General features: G+C 41.0%; 1 protein-coding gene across 1 annotated transcript in view; it reads right to left on the bottom strand.

Annotated features, from left to right (window-relative positions):
• The window catches only part of CACHD1 (cache domain containing 1), a 123,882-nt gene that overhangs the window by 5,310 nt on the left and 95,190 nt on the right, over positions 1 to 23,382 (bottom strand). Inside the window, exons 14-26 of the mRNA XM_081867132.1 lie at positions 21,833 to 21,975; positions 20,886 to 21,067; positions 19,413 to 19,523; positions 13,628 to 13,750; positions 11,989 to 12,088; positions 11,749 to 11,865; positions 10,122 to 10,282; positions 7,277 to 7,363; positions 7,019 to 7,135; positions 6,531 to 6,682; positions 4,837 to 4,998; positions 3,590 to 3,667; positions 2,507 to 2,608 (exon numbers count right to left, since the gene is read on the bottom strand). Of these exons, the coding sequence (XP_081723258.1) occupies positions 2,507 to 2,608; positions 3,590 to 3,667; positions 4,837 to 4,998; positions 6,531 to 6,682; positions 7,019 to 7,135; positions 7,277 to 7,363; positions 10,122 to 10,282; positions 11,749 to 11,865; positions 11,989 to 12,088; positions 13,628 to 13,750; positions 19,413 to 19,523; positions 20,886 to 21,067; positions 21,833 to 21,975 (1,635 nt within the window). The remainder of the gene's footprint in view (positions 1 to 2,506; positions 2,609 to 3,589; positions 3,668 to 4,836; positions 4,999 to 6,530; positions 6,683 to 7,018; positions 7,136 to 7,276; positions 7,364 to 10,121; positions 10,283 to 11,748; positions 11,866 to 11,988; positions 12,089 to 13,627; positions 13,751 to 19,412; positions 19,524 to 20,885; positions 21,068 to 21,832; positions 21,976 to 23,382) is intronic.

Here is a 23,382-nt window from a genome sequence, read left to right as displayed (position 1 = left end):
AAAACGAGGCATCCCAAGTTGGACACACCCAAAGTCACAAGCTATTGTTCAAGGTCCTTGACTACTTTATGTTGCTTCTGGAAACAGACTGGTAAAAAGAAATTATGCAGTGTTTCAGGGCCACTAAACACACAGAATTTTTAGGGATAACCTTAAATACACCTTTGGGCATACACCTAAATAAAAAAAGCAAAAGTATTGTGGCAGCTTTCACAAACTAATTATAGCATAAGCATTTATGGACCACTGTCCAAAAGCAGCTTGCCAGGTGGAGCAGAGCTTCCAGGCTACTTTTCCCAATCGGTTGCTCTTGCTTACTGAGGGGGTGGGGTGAGGAAATGGGGAGATCAGCATGGTGCAAACACACCAGCAGAACCAATCTGGTGCTCATGCCAGCGCATTTGCACTGTGGTGACCTCACCGCCACTTCGCCATTCCTTCTCTCCTTCCCAGTAAGCAGAAATGGTCCACTTGCTGGGAATTTAGTGTAGTGGCTCCACCCCACCTGGCAAACCGCTTGTTACACTCCACTTCATTAGATGAATGAAGTTTTATTGTGAATTACAGGAATGTGTACATGTGTGTAAGGCGAGAATTGTAAACAGTGAGGTCAGAGGAAAATGAAAGGCAGAAAGTGCATGGACAGCGATAGTTTCATAACTGACAGTGGTCATTCACAAAATAGTAGTTGGTGATAACACAAGGAGTCTGTCTGAGCAACAGCTACTGTTTTGTGATTTAGCACTATTCATGATGTAATAATCACTGTCTCTGAACTTTCTGTGTTTTATTTCCTTCTGACTTCATTGTTTCCCATCACCCTCAATAACTTATGTGTATTTATACCTGTAACTCAGGGTCTGGCTGCGTACCTGTAACCAACTGAACCCACTGTAATATGGAAACACTCATGCGGTATAGTCCTCTCAAATACCTGTATTGCCTCAGGGGACACACACACAGGGGACTAACATTATACTTCCTATATAGGATGTCAAATATACAACACAGGTTTACATTCCCCCCCCCTTTCCCTTTTTATTTGGTCCAGCGAACAAAACAGAACATGTTCTACATTTTTAAAAATATGCTAAAAACATGTCTATCTAACATTGCCATGTTTCCTCTTTCAAATTCTGATTTTGTCCGCCAGGCACTAAAATGTGCCATATTCTTTTACCAGACTATTATTGCCATATTTACCACTTTTTGCCTCCAACCCGCAAGCACTGAAGAGGCATATGGATTCAAATACCTAGCAGCAGTATATTGTTGCAAGCACAGAGATAGACGATATCTTTACCCTTGCTTGGTGGTGGGTAATTTTGGAGGTAAGTGAAAAGTGCTAGCACTCGTGTGATACAGTCTTTCCCCATGACTGTACCACCTTGGCATTTACTGGTTTCCCTTCTTAGGTTAGACTTCTTCCTGAAACACATACTTTCCAGGTAGATACAGATTATAGTTGGAGGAACACAATCAAATAAGCAAGTGCCTCTTGTGTGCTCTGAGATGAGTATTCTGAGTCTTAATCATCTCTTCATTTCATGTACCGCATGGAGATGTTGTCATCTAGAAACATCCAAGGGCTCCAAGAAATAAAATACAAACACAGTCCTCTCCCTGTCCCCACATTTAGCAACATATCCGTATTTATAGTAAAAGTGACACGAAGATACAGCTGACAACGCTGGCAGAAACACTTGCTAAACTTATATTAATCCTCTTAGTGGACTCATCAACTTGATACAGGTTTGAAGACTTAGAAGCAGCTGCTCACTCTTGCTAGCTATTTCTCATAGGTCAATTATGTGGCAAAACCCATAGCCCAGCAACAAAGGGAATGCCAGAAAACCCAAATGCTATCAGAATAAACATCTTCCCTACCTATTGCCATATATGGTTGTATAGAATCAATATATTTTCTTGTGTGTCGCATGTTCTTTGCTCAAATATAATGCACGGCAGGAAGCCAAGACAGCATTCAACTTTTTTAAAAAAACAAAAATCTAACACAAGCTTAATTTAACCCAGCAACCAGGAAGCCCATGTTGCTAGAAATTAAAGGCTGTTTTTATAAAACTTGTGCAGTTCATTTCAAACGACACAAAGGAATGAAGAGTTTCTCCTCTTTTCTGGAGAATTCGAAAGACGTCAGGACTAGCAGGAGGCGAAAGGGGGAGGGAGTGTGAGATTAGTGGTGTCCTGCGCCTCTTGGAATGCTGAGAGGTTATGTAATAATGCTGGTGCTATCCATACGATTAAGATACTGAGCCCAGACGTAAGCTAAAGGATTCGTGTTGGAAGATCACCCTGACAAAAATAGCTTCTGACGCTGGATAAAGTCTTGCCCTGGAATGGGAAAGTGTCAAAATTGTTTTCAAGTATGGAAGAAACAAGGAGCGGCGTTGGGAACGATCTGTTTGATGATTTGTCCGCAATGCTGCCAAGAGGCAGAAGTAAGATGAGCGCATAATACAGACGTCAGCAACTTCCAAAGTCTTACCATGATCGCTTTCTGTTCCTGAGCGTCCCCAGTAGCGGCGTCTACGTTCTGGGCTGTGCGCATGGCGCTCAATAACTGCTGCTATAAACCGGGTGTTGCTGACTAGGAGTGAGCAGAATAAGAAGGGGGGGAGGAGGGAGAAAAAAGTTTACACTGAGCACACATTCTCAAATAAAGCATCCGTTTAGAAAATATTTTATGAAAGAGATCATTATAAGGTTGCTGTGGAATTCCAATATTGACCAAACTCCCCCCTCCCTTTTAAAAATCTATTGTTGTACTTTATATGCCCAGTGGAATTCATAATAGGAGCCATCTTCAGCCTTCGTCTGAAAACATGAGGGTTAAAACTGTGTGGAGGGATGACGGCACATTGATCAAATTTCTGAATCTCACAACAAGAAGAGTAGCTGCTGGTTTTCTGTGGCAGGGTCAGCACTGTGTGTGCTTCATGACAAATCTGGAAGGCACCTTGTTACAGCGTTTGCTGCAAAAAATACCAGTGGCAGCTAAAACCTGGCAAGGCAACCACAGGAACCTGTAGAATAATAGCTGTGATTCAGTCTGCTACATTTATATCTATGTTTCAGGCTCCTTGAAAGCTAGCAAGTCTAATTTAGATTCTGGGAGGTGACTTGGTGTCTGACGGCAAGCATACCATCAGTGAGGGCACAGAAATCAGCAAGTTAAGATCAACTGCGGTTCATGAGCTGTTTGAACTAAGGGCTGCATTTATATTTGCCAGATTGTGTAAGATCTTTGAAAGAATGTAAGGAGGCAGGAGGTGGAGTGATACAATGAACAGAATGTTGGCCCAGCTTCAAATCACTGTTCAGCCAGTGGGTGGCTTTAGGGCAAGTCAATAATTTTCTATTGTTGCCTCCAGTCTGTAAGCAGGCAAATACTGCAGTGTCACTCGCAGGGTTGATGCGAGAATGATTGGGACCCAAAACCGTAAGGCACTTTTGTCATCCTGATGGAGATAAATGCTATGTGTTGGAAAGGCGTGCAGAAGAAACAGCACTGAGCCTCATCCCATAGTCTTCCCCACCTGCAACGACAGTGTGACTGCTTCATACTTACTGATTCCTCTGTCTTCGTGACTGTCGTCATCCCTCTCGTCCCTCTCATTCTCCAGGTTGGACATGCGGACTGACATTTCTACACACCATTACAAACACAGAAATGCAACTGTTAAGGGTGAAGATGTTGCATTAGACTGCAAAAGTGCCCAGCTTTGGAAATGGCCGTGAGATGCCCCTTTTTTTCTGAGAACAAGAGATCTGAGGTCCAGAAGCCTCACAGCCAACCATTTTAATAGTTTGGTTAAAACTACGGACAGCAAGTACTGAAAGGGCACGTACCCATATTGAAAACAAGGGTGCAAACTTGCTAACCTCTTGCTTCCCTTTCTTGAGCCACTTCAGCAACAGTTAGTCACAAACTATGGGTGACTTGTTTTGACTTGATGTAATTACTACTGAAGCAGTTGCCTATTAAAATTGCTATCGTGAAACTCAATTTTTTCAGCAACAGCGCCCTTAAAAATATTTTGCTTATCATGCTCATAGGGTCAGTTGTGAGTGTGCTAGCATAACAACCATTCATATTTGTCAGATAATGGGCTTCCTACAGTCTATGTTCAGAAGGCTCTGGTTATGCTGTTAAGTTTTTTATTGAATGGTGACTGTTTCTTAATTCCTGTGACTGCTTGTCCAGGACTAGCACACTGGCTGTCAACGTTCATGGGGCACACTATTTAGTTTAATTTCATAAAGAGAAATTCCCTAATACTGGATACCCTTTCTCATTTGTGTTTCTGGTATATGTCATCTTCTGTTCAGTTGGAACAGAAGAAAACGTCTAGGAAAAAGGAATTTCGGAAGCAGGAGGCATTCAAAAGTATCATGACAACATAACGCACACATATTTATGCTGAAATCATTCACATCTGTAACGGTCAGGAGTCTAGACAGGAATGTAGAATCCTAAACTCTAAGATGAGAAGTTGTATTTGCAAGAGCCTAGAAAGTGGTGTGTTGCTATGTTTTTAAGGTCATTTAGCTAGAACAGTCCAGCTTTAAATTCTGCATCCAGCAGAGGGCAGCAGGGCCCATTCTATGTCACAGCAGATAATGTGAAGTGAACATTCTGAGACGCATGATTACAATAAACCTTGGATTATCAGAAAAGTGCTAGGACAACCCTCAAAGTAAGTTGTTTCAGCTGTTGTGGCCAGAAATTCTCTGAACAATTTGCATACTCTCTGCAACCCCCACCCTCCACAAAATAGTGGTGTTTTTGTTTTGTTTTTTAAAAAAAGTTCTTACCTTGTGCTGCAAGTGGGGACATGTGCTGGTGGCTTCTGCGGTGAATCTGATGACGATAGGCATAGACTGCCAGAACTAGCACCATTATGCATCCCATAATACCTCCAGCAACAGGACCAACTGGAGCACTTTTAATCATATTTAAAGCTATCACCTCATCTCCTTTATTTCAGAGGGGGAGGGGGGAAAAAAAGCTTATGTAAATGCTTTGCAAAAAGTTCAAACCACCCGAAACATAAATTAGAAGGGAAAGAGAAAGTCATTACTTTATAATACAGTCGTACCTTGGTTGATGAATGCATTAGCAGCCAAACGTTTTGGCTCCTGAATGCCGCAAACTCAGAAGTGAGTGTTCCAGTTTGTGAACGTTCTTTTGGAAGCAGAACATCTGGTGGGGCTTCTGGGGCTTCCGATTGACTGCAGGAAGCTCCCGCAGCCAATCGGAAGCTGCACCTTGGAAGTCAAACGTTCTGGAAGACTTCCGTTTGGCTTCCAAGGTACAACTGTACTGACTGCACAGAGAAACTCCCAAAATTAAAATGTATCAGCCTTTAAAGTGACACACTGTAAGAATACAAATCTGTTGACTATTCTAGGTAACATGCACACCAGACATAGCTGTCAACTTTTCCCTTTTCTTGCGAGGAATCCTATTCGGAATAAGGGAATTTTCCTTTAAAAAAGGGAAACGTTGACAGCTATGACACAAGAGCGATATGCTGGAAGATTGGTACGAATGGATGCAAAATTCCCTGTTCAAGTTTGTTTGTTTGTTTTTTCTTAAAATATTTCTATACTGCCATATCATAAGATGTATCAAGGCATTGTATAGTGCAAATCATAAAGCAACATTTTAAATATGTAAAAAGTAATAATACAGATATTCATCCAGGTGACTGACCAATAAAAAAAAAAAATCAGGTGCAAAGGCCCATCAGCACAAAAAAGATGTCTGGAAGTCAAAAGTGAGGATGCTTGCCAAATCTCTGCTTCAAGAGCGTTCCACAGTATGAGAACGGCAACACTAAATGTCCAAATTATCGTTGAGGCCAAGTTGGCCTCTATAACATGGGGAGCCACTAACAGCTCTCATTTGGATGATCTCTGTGATCATACATATAATAAAGGTTCAGGTGGTTTTTCAGGGTATCCTGGACCCAATTGTTCAGGGCTTTGTCAACAACGTTGTCCTCAAAGTGTCTGGCAAGCTGCTCACAGGTAGTCACCATGCACTCCAGAGATTCATCCCCTAATCTGAAGTAATGAGTCTCTGGACCACATGAAACAATTCTGCCAACGGACACCTTGAGGATGAAATGCTTGCAATACAGTATGGGTTGTTTCCTGCCTTCACTGCCATGTGATAGGCATGATTATGTGTCCTAAACACATCCTTTGTCCACTTTGGAAAGAGATTTCCACCACTTGCACCCCAGTGATTGCCCAGCCTGCTTCATCAGCCGCAGCTTCTCAGAGTACCAGGGAGAAATGTGATCAACAAACACGCCAACAATGGCACTTCATCTTACAGTGTGCAATGGCTGAAAATGCTGTATTTTAATGCAGGGGAAAGCCCCAAGATACTCTGTCGCAAGGATGTCCCAAGTGACTTGTACAATCTGTCCAGGTTTGACTTTATGACAGATGTGAATACATTAAATACATTGATGTTTGTCCACCATGACCATCCTTACCAATGGCTCCCATGTCATCCACGTAAGGGCTTTTGGCACCCACAATTCCACCAAAGCATTCCTTTTGAGGAGCGCAGTAGGATCTATCTAAATGGGTCTTTCCATCGCTGTCTACCATGCACCACTCACAGTCCAAGACACCAAAGCAATCCCTGGAAGACAAGGAAATGGCAGTCAGGATTATTAGAACTCTGCTGTCCCAAATCTCAGAAAACATACTACTGAAACTGTTCTCCACCCCCCAAAGTTAAAGGCGTAATTTTCCTTAAAAGTGAAGCAAGACCATTTTGTTGCAGCGGCATGTTACGCTAAGCTTGTATAAGGCCACCTCCCCTCATTTCCCAGTGTCGCTGATTTTAAGTCAAGGACAGTTTTGTGACAAGGCCCACTATGAAATTAAATCATGGTTTGCTGTTACCACACTACAGGTGTTTTATTTTAGATTCACTCGTGCTTGTGTGTGTGTATGGAAAACCCACGAACTTCACCTGCTCTCCATCCTTTGATTGCACCGTGTATTAATACATTGAGGAAGAGCATCTTGTAGACTGGGATCAACTGCAATAAATGTCATAGGTTCTTGATGGACTTCACAACTAGGATTTCTAAAGTTTGGGAAAAGCACAGGGGGGGAAATCAGTTACTAAGAGTTATGAGAAAATGTACCCTGATTTAGAACGTATAGTACGCTGTGCACCTATCAGCAAATATAACCCACCGAAAAAAATCATTATTGTGCTAGTTACCTGCTTTCTGCGTTGGTAAGGTTGCCAGTACACTCATTAACCTCTAGGGGGCACTCGCAAGGACATTCACATTCGTTCTGCTCCATTCTTTAGGAAGGAAAGAAAGAACAAACGAGACAATGCTTATTAGAATCACATTTATTTCTAAATATCAGAAAGAAAGAAAGAAAGAAAGAAAGAAAGAAAGAAAGAAAGATGTCTGCGAGTCTCTTATCCTGGGTCAAATCTCTTTCACATGCACACTTTAACCCTGAAAGTCCACTTGGGCAAAGATGTCATATACAGTGGTACTTCGGGTTACAGATGCTTCAGGTTACAGACGCTTCAGGTTACAGGCTCCGCTCACCCAGAAATAGTACCTCAGGTTAAGAACTTTGCTTCAGGATGAGAACAGAAATCGTGCGTCGTGGCGCGGCAGCAGCGGGAGGCTCCAGAAGCAGGAGGCTCCATTAGCTAAAGTGGTACCTTAGGTTAATAATAGTTTCAGGTTAAGAACAGACCTACAAAACGAATTAAGTTCTTAACCCAAGGTACCACTGTACTGCAGAATATCTCATAGTTTCAGTGCACTCTGTGTTGTACTGAGCATATTGCCTATGCAACTGCAGGACAAAGGGCCATGCTGGCTCAGATCAAAGGGCTATCCAGACCAGCATTCTGCTTCCCACAGTGGCCAACCAGATGCCCAAAACCCTTCTCCAGCTGTTGTTTCCCGTGGGCTGGTATCCTAAACTCTGCTGACTCTGATTCTGGAGGAAGCACTCCGTCAACTTGACTAATAAGGATATTCCCCATGAATTTGCCTAATTTCCTCTTAAAGCCACACAAGTTGGTGGCTGTTAATTACATTTTGCGGTAGTAAATTCCAGAATTTTATTGTGTGCTGAATGAAAAACTACTTCATTTTCTCTGTCCTGAATCTTCCACCAATCGCCATCATTAGATAACCCAGGTTCTGGTATTATATGTATGTGTGTGGGAGAGAGAGAAAGAAAATTTAGAAAGCCTCTAGACAAATAAGGGAAATTTATAAAATTATGCTTCATGTGGAAAACAGTACTTCCACATGAGGCACAATGTCAGAAATTTCAATTAATACTCCTCCTTAAAGCAGCTCCAAATGTTTCTGCCTAGGAAAGACCCTTAATTATTTTGGTTGCCCTTTTCTGCACCTTTTCCAGCTATCCAGTTACCATTTTTTAGTTGTGGCAACTAGATCTGTACACAGTATTCCAAGTGTGGTTGCAGCAGAGGTTATAGATAATCTGGATGCATGAGGCAAAATCTAGCTGTTAAGTGAAGATTCAAAACACAACTACTATTAAATGATAGATACAAATAAATAAAACTTTCATCAACCCTCAGAAACACATAAAGTTTTACGCTGAATGAGCATTTTCCTCTGAGTTAAATTGAACTGAGTTAGCCACGTAGGTTAATTCACATAGTTAATGTGCACAAGACTGAAGAATACTAACAACCAGTTTTGTTCAAGAGAGCTTTTAACATGGCTGCTGGCTGCGGCAAGGATTTCTGTAGTGCAAAAATGGAAAGCATCACTTATTATTATGGTACAAAACTGTATGGAACTTAGCAAGTAACTCACAATCTAAAAGTCTCCAGTGGATCTGAAATCCAGAACACTTCTGGCAGGATTTGAGTAATGCTTGTAATGTGCGAAAAACTATGGTAAAAACGGATTATTTTTTAAAAATAGAGAAAATAAGGGAAGCAGTTGAAAAAAGATTGATAATGGTAACCATGGAAGGGCAAAGAGGAGTCAAAGGATTCAGGAAATCCTAAATGATGATGATGATGATGTTTAATGTTTGAATTTAAATTTGCAATTTAAAACTCAATAAAAATATATTTTAAAAAATAAAAGAAATCCAGAACACTTCTACCCCATTGGTGGAATTTTATTTCATATGCTGCTACTACAACGGATACATATAATTCTTTCTATAATTACCAATGTGAAATTTTGTCATGACAATGGTGCCTTATACACTGTTATTACTTATCTGTGTATTACCTATGTGGTTTGTTCTGTGCCTTTGTGTGTGTGTGTGTTTTGTTTCTTTTGTTACAAAACTCTCTCTCACACAACACTAATGATAGAGCCTGAATACTCAGAAGGTATCAGGGACAGGTAAGAATTCATAGGCACTAAGGAAGTTATGCTGATGTTAGAACCAAACTCTGCTTCATATTAAGATGCAAATCTAATTCCTAAAAGATCACAGCGCTGACCCAGAGACTATACTCCCAAATTCCTCCAAAGTGTGCAAATATGTAGCAGTAAAGGGGAAAGCCTGGTTTCTTCCACATGCAACTGAGCCTTCCCCAGCAGGAAGCAGAGCTCTGATGACAATTCAGTGACTATCTGCCCAGCGGGCAAGATTAAATAGATGGCATTCCTGTTCCTTTGATGCAACAGGTGGGAATTCTACCTCCACAGTCAATATGACTAGGCTGCAGCTTTCGATGCTTGGGCAGGTGCAACAGTAGAGGTGCCATCATTTCTTAAATACATAGTTAGAGGGAATAGCAGCCACTGCTACTCTGGAAGGAAAAGGGAGACACAGCAACCAGGTATCCAGGGATACTTTCGCTTGTGTTTCAACAGATGCCTCAAACATGAGGCACTTAAAAGTATTACAGTGCACAAAAATAAGAAGTGTGCAAAGCTTTTTACATAAACAAGATTTAAAATACTCCTCTGCAATTCACACATGGTTCATTCAATGACTTTTTTTTTTTAATGCACATTAGCTAAGGCCTCCACTTTGGATAAATCTAATCCAATCACTACAGCGGATGTAGAAAAAAAAAATTCTCTTACCTGTGACAGTTCAGACAGAGCCTATCTACCATACTGCAGGCACAGAAGGCAAGCGAGTCACACGTTTCATTTACGATTCCAACAAAGGCATTGGTTCCAGGTATCCTTGTCAGCCTGTATTTGGAACAGTGGCTGCCATGCACAAGATTTGTCAGATCACCCTAAAGGAGAGGAAAACGCATCAGACATATGGCAGGGAACATGTCTCCTGGTGAGGTGAAGTGTTACTGCTACCACAAATGTTTCTGAAACAAAAAAGTCACCCTGCAATGAAAACCTACAGGGTTCCCTCTACTTAGGGTTGCGTAGTTCTTGTTACTGGCACAGGAAAAGTGCTACCAACACACAAAGCCCCCTTCATATGCCACAAAGGGGTTGTTAAGGGATACACTTCTTGAAGATTTCCTCACTCACCAATAAATACCGGTTAGTAAAGAAGACACCTGGAGTGTCTTCCTTTACTTCTTATAGAAATGTTAAACAGGAGGTGGAAACAGAATCCACAATATCAAAATCTTTGTTTTCTGAGTACAGTGGTACCTCGGGTTACAGACGCTTCAGGTTACAGACTCCGCTAACCCAGAAATAGTACCTTGGGTTAAGAACTTTGCTTCAGGATGAGAACAGAAATCACGCAGCGGTGGCCCCATTAGCTAAAGTGGTGCTTCAGGTTAAGAACAGTTTCAGGTTAAGAATGGACCTCCGGAACGAATTAAGTTCTTAACCCGAGGTATCACTGTATTCATTTTAACCCTAAGTTGATTCCTACCCCCCACCGCCCGTGAACTCAGTTTATACTATTTCCTCAGTTATCATGAAGGATTTAAAAGTATCCACTCAGCACCAAACTAGTTATCAGAACCCACCATTGATTTTAATCATTTAAAAAAGGGTTATTATAAGCAAAACCAAATAATGCAGTTTCTTTTTGAGAGCTGGGTTCAGTGGTGGCGTGACCAAGGGGGCACTGGAGGCTGGACCAGTTTGGTCTGGTTTTCTCCTCAACCTGCTTCTTTGCAAAGTTACTGTGGACGTTTAAGCCGTGAATCTAACGGAACTCAACACTGTGAAGGAGGTTAGGCTGAGAGACTCCTCCTCCTCCTCCTCAAGTTCAACCCCACCCTGCCCCCGCCAACCTAGAGGACAAGGATGATGGTTGGACCTGCTAGCCACAGTGATGCTTGTGACTGACTGTGCTGTTCACAACTGTGATTGGCTAGTGGAGCTTATGGACAGGAATTATGGGAAGTTAATGAATATGAGTGTGTGCTGGAGGGGAGACAGCTTTGGATTTTGGGGTGCACACAAAAAGGTACTGTTCCTGAGTGACCAGCCACCTCTGTTCTGTTTTTTGTGTGTGTGTGTTTCAAGTTTATGTGAAGCTACTGTAAAATTACAATACCCCCCCAGCCTCCCCAAATTGGTTGGAACAGAACAGCACACGGGGAGATGATAGGGGAGATCGCTCCTTTGGACAAGTAGCAACACTTGTGCGAACGGAACTGTCACTGTCACAGTAGTGCGGTATTGAATTCCACTCATGGTATTTTACTATTATCCAGCTGCAAGAAAACAAACTGCCAAACAAAAACACACATACATCTCCCCTCCCACACGCCACACATACCGTCAGGCTGGTATTAAATTTATAAAACCTCTGGACTGTTCTGTCACTGAAACTGTTACACAGGTTTTTCTTCACAAAGTTTGGATGGTTTAGAATATCATTTGCCACCAGAGGTTCCTGCACATAAAAAGTAAAGATTTTATTTTATTTTACAAAGCAACAGCAGCTGCTAAATTAACATTTATATCTCTCTAGATAGATGATAGATTGATAGAGATAAGTACAATGACTTAGCCAAACCTTGTGTGTAATGTGTTGTTGTTCTACTGGAGCATGGCCTTTGGGGTCAATAAGAGTAGGGTGTGCCACAAGATATCCTCTGTCCTCCATAATAAAGCACCTGCTCAACAGAGTACAATAAAATGAAACCTAGGTCAAAATACCTATAAAAGTACATTTAGCATGTTGTATGTTGAGAGCAATTTTGCAGAAACAGCTGTGGAGACAAATACAAATCACAGACTTTGGTACGGGGTTCATTCTGCACATTTCTGTTTGTTCACTGAAGCAGAGACTTTGTAGTCTTGCATGTCTGAAAATCATGAAAATTTGTCACCAAATATATGCAGCTAAATGGTAAGCAAAGTTTCTGAAGCCACTGGAAATTCAGTGCCCTACGCTGCTTTTCCCCCATCACCACAACTAACACAAGCAAAATAAACAAATACATGAAAATGAGCTTAACTTTCATAACATACAGGTCACCAAAAATCTACTTTTCGCTGGTGTTTGGATTATAATGGTACAGAGTTTTAAATTTTCAAGAGCACTGTCCACAGAACTCTGCTTTTTGAGACTTTTGAGGGACCATTCTGAAGGTATTTAAGAGCCAGGTGTTGATAGCTGGTAGCCAGGACCCAAAGGTAATCAGAATCCATGGGCAACAAGAGAGTAGAGTCAGAGAAAATGTCAGGAGTCAAGACCAAGAAGTAATCAGGATTGGAGAGCAAACCAGAAGGCAGGAGTAGAGAACGAGTCAAGATATGAATGGGCCTTCTGGGTGTGAACACAACGCTTTTCCCCCACCTTTGTGCAAGGGAATGAACAACTCAGGAAATCTTCTATTAGCTATAGTCTTCTGTTTCATCCAAAGAGACAAACCATGGTTAACAGCTTCAGAACATGCCAGGATATTAAGCTATGATTTGGCTTAATATCCTGTTTTAATTCCTCAGTATGGACGAAACAGGAAACTGCAGTTAATTGAAGTCTTCCTGCCTTTTTTGCTGGCTCACATGAAGGGAGCAGCAAAGAAGCTGGGTAAGAGCACAAAAGGCTCATTCCTATCTCCTTTTATTAAGCAACTACAACTGTCCAAACACAATTTCTCTGATGGAGAGACCAGGTGTTTGGATACTTAACTTAGCATAATCTAAGATAGCAGCCAAAAAACAATAGGAGAGTGTTTGGGTGATCACATGTTGACTTAAGAAACCGCCAAACAAACCAGGAAATCTCCAATTAACTAGTTTTTTTCTGTTTTGTCCAAGCTTAGAGACAAGGGTTAACATCTTTGGCGCAGGTCAACAATATTAAGCTGTTTGAAGATAGTTTAATGTCATATATTAGATAACGAAGTTAGTGGTTTATGAAAGCACTTGTCACTGTTAACCAGTTAATCTCTGTGGTGCTCTGCTTTCTATCTTCCCGCTACTACAGATTAAAATGGTTACTTTTTGTAGCAATTCAGCGGTTAAGAGCTTCACACATTCAACATGATTCTGCTTCTAGATTTCAACAGATTTGACAAGGATAATGAATTTAAGGTTGAAATGCAATGTGTTGGTTTTTTTTAACAAAGTGATGAGTGAGAGACTTTATTGAACAGAATTCTAAAACAGGTAAAACATTGTGAAATATGCAACTAACACACATTTACCTTATTTTATTCCCTTCATCTTGGTTGCAAACAGGTAGCAGGTCCATTAGAACCTTGTAGAAATACCTCAGAGTGAAATCAATGCCCATCACAGCAACCGAATGGCCTGAAGACTTTTGTGAACTACAACAATAAAGAGGGGTGGAAAGGTCTTGAGAAACACGCTATCAAAAAAATAACCAAAACATTTTATATTTTATAGTTGTCATGGACATGTCAAATGAAAAGCAGACTATGGATTCTGAATCGGTGAGGAATCAGCCTGCTCCATGAGCTCATAAACCATGATAATGGCCTCTCACTAGATCACAGAGACAACCAATTCCCCCCTCAGAGTTAGGTGAAATACTTAACAGAAAGAGCAACTAACATACATATCTCAGGTAAATACACATGTGGTGGTAAACAATTCTACTCTATGAAATACCACAATTTTCGGTGGGCAAAAACAGTAAACTTGCACATCAGGGTAGGGAAGTAGTGCATTTGTAGTTGACGCAATTAAGGGTCAGGTCTTTGTTTTTGCCCATTTCCTTCCAATTTTGACAGAAAACAATATCAGATATGAGAAAGCCATGAGGAACTTAAGTTTCTCAAGAATTGTGAACTTGAATCTCATTGGTCCATACCAGACTTTTTAAAAAAGACTTTAGCAAATTAAAATTTTGCACCTCCTATCACTTCCATCCTACAATATGCTTGGACAGCGTAAGAGCAGCATAATAAATGACCAAAAGTAAAGTATGACACCATTCTCATTGTGATGTTCAGCACCTTAACAAATCATACTGTTGAGTTCCACATTCATAAAGCTGGATTAAGATTCCTGCGAATCATGACTAATGTAACTCAGAATCTTCCATATCATTGATAAATATAAATATAAAAGTAGATAAAATGCAAGTCAAGTAAGTAGGCAAGTAAGCTGATATGTCTCTTAATTGAACTTTCTAGAAGATTCTGATTGTTGAACTGCATAAATATATGCATATGTTTAAAACACTTCCGCTCTTACTGGACAAGGAGTTACGAAAGCGAGCCAGGTGCAATTAACTTAATGAAAATTCTTGTGAGAATGGGCCATGCCTAAACGTTAACAGAGGAAACACCATTTTGTATCTATCTGGCAGCTAAGTCCAGAGGGTGAGGCAGCAACACTCAAAATCTGAACCACAATTTAGTTTGTATTCTTTGGCAGTATACAATGAACTGGAGCATTTCAGCATTCTTTGCATCTGAAAGTCACACACCAATTGTTTATAACATGTTGTTTTGCTTCAAAATATGATCTGTACCGAAACATTCTCCTTACAAAAGCACAGCGGAGCCACTACGTTAAAGTACCAAGGACACATAACAATCAGTCATATTTTTTTTTTGTCTTTTTAATAATATCAGTGCTGGTTTTCATTAAAATACAGCAGTGCTAGATCAACTTTTTTAAAATCCTGAATGGTAAACAAAAAACCAACAACAAATCCCTTGGCTCATCACAGGCCTGCAGGTCCCCTGAAGCATTACAGAAGCTACAGAAATACTTCTGCCTTCTGTGGATAGATGCTGTTTAAAGGATCAGATTCCTTTCAGCTTCTGGGGAACTGCATGGCCTTCAGACCTTCTGCTTATTAAAATTCTTCACAGCTTTTCACTTATCCTTCCATCATGAGAAAGGGAATATGAATTCCCTGTAAAGATGTTAAAATTCCAAGAAGCTGAAAGGTCATTCCCCCCCCCCCCATTAGAGTTTTCTTCTAATTCCCATTTGAAAGGTTTAGGTTTAAAATGAATATGGACACAGCGTGACTCACCATCTAGGTCAGAAAACTTGGACTTCAGCCTAAAATAAATCAGCTTACATTGAAGTGTTCCGACTTAACTGCTTTGTGGATAAATTACGTTTTCTGAAAAGACATTTTTATTTATTTTTTCTTGTAGCAGAAAAAATGTATGATTAATAAGAGCTGGGATGCAATAGTTACTTCATCGCTTATTGTTAAAAATCCATGAAATTAGCCCCTTTACTGCAAACTAATCCTTTCAGAAAGTATAATTTACCCACAAACCAGTTAAGTCGGAACACTTCAACGTAAGCAGGTTTCATGCTATAGTGTAAACTTGGATGTAATACTGTGCACCAAATGATCTGGCCCTGGATGAAACCAAGCAGCCTTTGAAATGGATAATAGAGCCGCACGGCAAAATTAGTATGGAGAGAAGCAGCTTGTCGATGGACAAACATTTCTCCCAAAGGGACCACTCCATCTGCGACCTCTTGATCTTTGTGTTAAGCATGAACCTCTAGATGAGGCATGCCGGGAATATGAAATTCATATCCACGGGGGATTTGTTACACTGCCAACTGAATATACATTTCGGTTTCTTGGCCCTCTGTTGGTTGCAAAGATTCCCACCTGTTTAGGCACAACCAGCATCTTTCTGGATTTGGTAGGCACACCATCCTATGCTAACTGTGCTGCTGTTCATTCCAGCCAGCTTTTAAAAAACAGTTATGGGAACACTCCAGCATGGGTCCAGGATGGACAGAATAAGACCTAAAGATCCTGGAGAATCAAGATCACAGGCTAGTCTTCTCAGTTTCTTCCCACTTCAGCGGTACCCACTGCCCAAGTGACAGTACTGCATTTATAACCCATCTTTCCTCCATGGAACTCAAGGTGGTATGTGTGGTTCTCCATCCCCATTTTACCTTCTCAATAACCCTGTGAGCTTAAGCTTTAAGGCAACTGTTACTGTCTGCACTTTGTGTGCGACATTTACTTCCGATCTCATTATTTACCCTCCTGCCCCCCTGTTCTACAATCACATGGATACATATCTGCCAGCTGATGATCACACTCCATGCATCTGATGAAGTGGTCTCCAGCTTATGAAAGTTTATGCCACAAATAATGTGTTGGGTTTTTAAGGTGCTACTCCTAGGAGGTTAAGCTAGGGTGAGAAATAAGTTTTTTTAATGTAATTTTTGTTGAGTTTCAGAGCAAACACCAAAAAAATATACAGAACAAAACCATACTGTATTCAGAAGTCAAAACAGGATGAGAAATAGTGACTGGTCCAAGGTGACCCAGGGAGTTAAGTGGGGATCATTCCAGTCTGAGATTCTAACCATGATGCCAAACTGGCTCTCACATTATCCCTTTACATGTGACAAATGGGGGAGGGGGAGAGAGAAATGGGTCTCAAATTCTAGCCCACGATCAGATCTACTTCCCAGTAGTCTGAGAACGACTGACCAGCCACATGTAGTGCAAGTCCTGTAACTTCCTAACAGAAATGCATAATGTGAACCATAAATTTCAAATAAGAAACAAACATTGTGCCAAGCACCTCCACCACTCCTTAAAAAACCCTGATTGTGTGGAACTGCCCTAGGTTAATTGAGTGCATCTTTTAGCATTCCACTACCTGAATTAAATACTGCCAATCTGCCCTCTCATTCTCTTCATCCAATGTGTCAATTATTCTGTTTTTCAATATTACCCCCACCCCAACAATGAGGAAGTGGGGTCCCCCCCCTTTGTAATGGAAGCTGGGGAATCTTACTTTATCAGAACAAAAACCCTCTAACACAAGAAAAATAAAATTTTGAGGACAGCCAACATTAGCTGGGCGCAATCATGATAATTTAAACTGGAGACAGTATGGTTATTTGGTATGTGTTGTGTATGTTAAAGCTTAAAAGATGCAGAAGTAGTAAGAGCCGCTGTGAATAAATGATAACATCTTGCCCATATGTGGAGGTCTGCTGATACCCCTATTTTGCTCCTCAGCTCAAGACTACATATTGTTGCCTTAGCAACTGACACATCAAAGGGCCATAAAACACAGTCTCCGAGAGCCTATACTGGCATATTTTTCACAATAATATTTAGAAGGTGGGGGGGGGGACCATCTCCCTGTTCTCAGACATCTGGTACCATTTTCCCACCTGTACTATATATTTTGTTTGTTTGTTTATGTACGTATTTATAATCCACACTTTTATGAAAAACATTTCAAGGGGGAGTACAATATATGAGAATAAAATCAGTAAAAGCTTCAAGATATCCTTTTGAGCTCCATGCAATCCCTTTTTGTTTTAACAACCTCGAGGCATCATCTGCAAACTTGGCCACCTTACTGCTGCCCCCTAAGCCCATATCATTTGTGAACACATGAATTTGATCCACAATATTTTTTACACCCTTTCCATTGGGAGAGCTGTCCATTTATTCCTATTCTCTGCTTCCTGTTTCTGAACCAGTTACTGATTCATAAGCAGGGGTGCCAAATTGAATAAAAAATTGGGAGGGAGGGGTGAGGTAAGCCCCACCCCGCATAATCAGTCATAAGACGTGGCACACACATACCATAACTGTCAACCTTCCCTTTTTTTGCGGGAAATTCCCTTACCCAGCGCCATTTCCCACTGCTTCCCGCTACTATCCAGGATTGTTAGATATCCCGTAGACTGTCCCCGGGATAGGTGAGGCTGCTGATCCCTTATTTTCAAGGCTGCTGAACCCTTATTTTCAAATCTGAAAGTTGACAGCTATAACACACACACACCATTTGAATGGCAATACCCATCAACTTTGTGGGGGCCGCCCCCTCAAATAATTTATGGGGGGGACTTCAGTCCTTAGGAGTTGGCTCCTATGTTCATAAGAGGATCTTCCCTCTTATTTCTAGGTTAGTGAGACAGGGCTTACCCTCGCACAAGCAATCCTGGATCTGCTTCAGCAAGATTATTCACCTACATGCTTGGTAATTCAATGTTTAATAATGCTTTCCACAGCTTTCTCAGAACAGCCATTAAAAGCTAACCAACCTGTAATTATCCAGATCCTCCTTAGATCCCTTAAAAATGTTACTTTGCCCACTTTCCTATCCTCAGGTATGGAGACTGATTTTAGGCTCAAATTACACAGCTTTGTTAGAAGATCAGCAGTTTCACATGTGAGTTAAATAATTTTTGGGTAAAATTTCATCTGGACTCTGTGAACTGCATGGCTGCATGAGCATCTCCCTGACCAAAGTGTAACTCTCTGCCTACAATAACACACTAGCCTGTCACCCAACTGCTGCAATATGGCACCCTAACCACATGGAAGAAGCATCCATGCCATAGAAGTAGCAACTTATCTATAGGAAACTACTTCAAATAGGGGATGGGGAATGCAAACTTGCGCACACAACCTCTGTGCACCTTAACAAGTCTATAAATACAAAATTAACTAAATAGCTAGGTAAAAATAAAATGAGAACACACCACACTGACACTAAGCTTCCACTGCCTCTTCTACTATTATCTAGCTTCATCACCTCTTGCATTATACAGTGGTACCTCGGGTTACATACGCTTCAGGTTACAGACTCCGCTAACCCAGAAATAGTACCTCGGGTTAAGAACTTTGCTTCAGGATGAGAACAGAAATCTTGCTCCGGCGGCACGGCAGCAGCGGGAGGCCCCATTAGCAAAAGGGGTGCTTCAGGTTAAGAACAGTTTCAGGTTAAGAACAGACCTCCAGAACGATTTAAGTACTTAACCCGAGGTACCACTGTATAGACTTGCTATACAAAAACTAAAGTGTGCAAAAGTCTAATAGCCCATGTTTTCAGATGCCACCCAAATACCACTCTGCATGGTTTAGTTCCATTGAACTAGAGCTTGGATACATAGCTACTCCTCCAGGAAGTTGAATCTGAGGAGATTCTTACATAAAATATTAACCAGTTTTAATTGTGGCTCCCGGCAGTTGGTCACTACCAAAAACAAATCTACCTTGAAGAATGAACCGTATGACTGATGGTAACCACATAACCAGCTCCTCCAACATCTAAGTAGGGCCCAGTGAAAGTAATTAATCCCGGATTTGCCACAGCATGGAGGTACCTAAGAGAAAGTAAAATAAGCATCTTTAAAATAATAAAATAACTCTGCATGGCAACAATGAATGCTGGGGGGGGGGGGTTTGCAAAACACATGGAACCTGAATTTTGCTAAAAAACACACACACCTGAACTATGTGCAAAGTGAATTTAGCCTGCTTATGCTTTTGGGAGCCAATGTGCCTAAACTATATCAACATTTTTTTAAGAGTAACTTCTAGTTACTGTTTTTTTTAAAAAAGGTTTTGCATGTGTACGTTGATTATACTTGAGAATGATAGGAAATAAATTCCAGAAATAAAATAAATGCAACGGGTGATGTATGTTATTGTTTCAGAGATTTGCCCTTGATGAACTTCTGCACTCAAAACATGAAGGGTATTTGCTGTTTAAATAAACCTTTCTGGAGGTATCTGCAGCTTTTACTTCCTGTGATATTTCTTGCTGCTGCAGGGACAGCCCCTTCGGGCCTGCTGCTTGGTTGTGAAATATACTGTAGGACTATCCAGCTAATTAAAACAAGGTTACTGTAACAAGCTTCTTAAGACAGACTCTTGTTGGGGAGGGGGAGAATGCAAACATTTGAGATGTAGAATAACAGGATAGCTGAAAAATGGTTATCTTATTTCTCCTGTATTTTGCTCAGTGAGCAGATTTAAAAGAGAGCAAGAGAAAAAACTGTGCCAGTAGACTTGACAGAAGTGATTGACAGTGTGAATAGCTTGAGGGGGAAACCCTGCATTTGGTATATAAACTAGTTTCTTGGCTGATTTGCAACCCCCACCTGGATGGCTTATTTCAACAGAGCATATGGAATGTAACACGCTCAGGAGTTCCCTCATGTTTATTATCACATTTACTGTGTACACAAAACATTTTCTTAAACCATGCTTGTGCATAATTAATAGACTACTGTTAAAACTAGCATAATCTTATGTGTGGAATTAAGAGCATAAGACATCTCCAGAACCGGGGGGGTGGGGATTGCTGTATGCAATAGTGAGATTCAAGATTGCCACAAGAATATGAAATTCATAATGAGAACTTCACGAGATAAGCTTGGAAGGGATTTTATGAGGAAGGTGGATTTTAGTAACCATATGCAGATGCGTTCATTATTCATTGCTGCACAGAAGGGCAAGAAAAAGAAGCTATCTTGGAAAACGCAAGCATCCAGTGCAATATCCACTACAGATTTAAAGTACTGAATTCATCACTGTATACTATTTCACTAGAGAAGAATTCTGCTTGCTTAGTCCACAAAGACTTTTTACGAATCCAGCACAAAATATTCTCTCTCACACATACAAAATTATCAACCTAGAAGTCTTTCTTAAACCTTTCATAATGGGATCCTAAAACTCACCATTGTCTCCTAGTGGGATCAAATGCTTTGTCCATGAGGGAACCAGGATAAATTCTGAGCACCCCATTGGGCGTTGCTATGTAACGGCGGACAATGTAACTGTTCAAGCTACTCATTTCCATTTGTGTCATCCATTCATCTGTGACGTGACTGGTAGCCATTACTTCATTTCTGACAGAGAACTGCAAAACAAAGGCAGACCTAGCAGGGTTCTTTTAAGACTTGCCTGAAAAGATAATAAGCTGCTTGCAGGGTTTCCTAAAGACTCATCGGAGATAATCTAAACCCAATTACTTCTTTAAAATCTTCTCACACCAGATGGACACAGCAAATTTCAAGAAATGAAAAAACAAATATACTAAGGAAATGCTTAGCATTTTTGTATTTTATGTTTTACTCTGGGTAGATCTAAATACTGTCCCCAGCTTTATATTCCATGCTCCCAAATACAAAGAGTGTTCTCCGTTCCTGGTGTTGTAACACTGATCTGATAACACCCACGTGATCCAACAAACCTTTATATTGTTTATTTTACTTGAGGACTCTTAAAATGGTTACACAGCATTATCTCACTATCTTTGGGAATCTACTTTTGAGTCCAACTAGCTGAGAAGTGTGTGCGTGTGTATTAACTCAGTTAACATTATTCTTTCCAGCCCGGGAAAGAATCATTCTTACTCCTCATGTGCCAAGTTAATTCACTCCTTGTGTTGCTAAGTACAAAGTACTCCTGGCACTGAGGAAAGTGCAAAAATTGCAACCAAACCATCTATTTGATCTAGCAGAAAACCAAGGGATGCAGCCAAAGACTCCACCAGAGAAAGAAAAACCCAGATGCCTCTTGAAAATCTGGAGCCAAGGAAACTCAAATAAATGTTTCAGCCAGACTTATCACGGTAACCAAAGAAGTTAAAAGCCAAAAACAAAGGACATCTGAAGCAACGTACTTTCAGACCAGGGTTGGCAATGAGGCGTGTGTTGTCACTAAGATATGCCGTGTAGTGTTCCACCATCCTCTTCGTCTCAGGCTGGCTCAGATGCTCGTAAGGAGAAGAGAAGCTACCAGCAGACAGCATTACCGTAGGGCTTTCTGGAAAGGCAACATACATGCAATATACACAATATCAGAATATATCCCTGAAACCCAGCCATATGAAAACTCAGTGATGCTGCTGCTGCTAGTAACAAACTGGAGCAACCCAACCCAAGATGAAAAGGCAAAAATAATCCAAGAGATGCTTTTCAAACATCAGTGTTGCTACGTACGTGGCCACCAGGGGGTACTGTTGCAGCAACAGTACACTACTGAAGCTTTTCCTTCTTCCCTTTCCTCAATTGTAAAGGAAGGGAAGGAGCTTTAAATGTAGGAGACAAACACCTGTTGTGCTTGAAGGATGTCATAGAGAAACGGGACTTCTAGCAGCTTCTAGAGGCAGGTCTTAGTGCCTGGGACCTTAAGGGGTACAGGAAAGGATGAGAAAGACTTGGGTCTGCTGTTTTGAGGCACCCAGCAACTAGTTCCGTTTGGGGTGTCCACATCTGTCAGTCCATATGGACCTCCCAGAGTCTCCACCCACAGCAAGACAGTGATGGGTAGCCAGCCTCCTGCGTGTACATGAGTCAGCCTGAATACAGATTGCAGCCCAATGGTGTATAAGCAATGTCTGCCCTGGTGTATCTATTCTGGAGTGGAAGCAGGCTTCTCAGACCACCTCAGGCAGCTGTCAAGGTTGCACACGCCACCTGAAGACAGTAGTTTGCCTTGTTGTTGTTGTTTAGTCGTTTAGTCATGTCCGACTCTTCGTGACCCCATGGACCAGAGCACGCCAGGCACTCCTGTCTTCCACTGCCTCCCACGGTTTGGTCAAACTCATGCTGGTAGCTTCGAGAACACTGTCCAACGATCTCCATCCATAGTTCTTCAGGCACTCTGCCCACTAAATCTAAATCCTTAAACCTGTTCCTCACTTCTACTGTATATTCATAAGGGATTTGATTTAGATTGTATCTTACCGGCCCTGTGGTTTTTCCTACTTTCTTCAGTTTAAGCTTGAATTTTGCTATAAGAAGCAAATTTTGCTATAAGTAGCTTGCCTAGGCTGAGAAAATTTGTGTGAAGGGGTTCTTAGGCACTTAACAATGTTAGTTTTGCATTGAACACGCTTGAGTTAATATGACTGGATGGAAAATATGAATTAAAACTGTTCAGGATTCTTTTTTCTCACAATTTTTTCAATCAGCCGAGTGAAATTTATTCCTAGATCTTTAAATAAGCAGCAACAGCAACAACAACAACGATAAAACTACTTTTGCTAATAGTTTTTAAACAAGTGTCTTAACTTCTTCCTTCCTTGGAGGTATTTAGGCAGAGGTTGGACGGCCATCTGTCATGGATGCTTTACAGCTGAGATTCCTGCATTGTAGAGGGTTGGACTAAATGACCCTTGGGATCCCTTCCAACTCTTCTATTCTACAATTCTATAACTCTGTGATATCA

Source organism: Podarcis erhardii, assembly GCF_964252035.2.
Source record: "Podarcis erhardii genome assembly, chromosome: 6".
NCBI classification, from domain to species: domain Eukaryota; kingdom Metazoa; phylum Chordata; class Lepidosauria; order Squamata; family Lacertidae; genus Podarcis; species Podarcis erhardii.
This window is presented reverse-complemented; position numbering and strand designations above follow the sequence as displayed.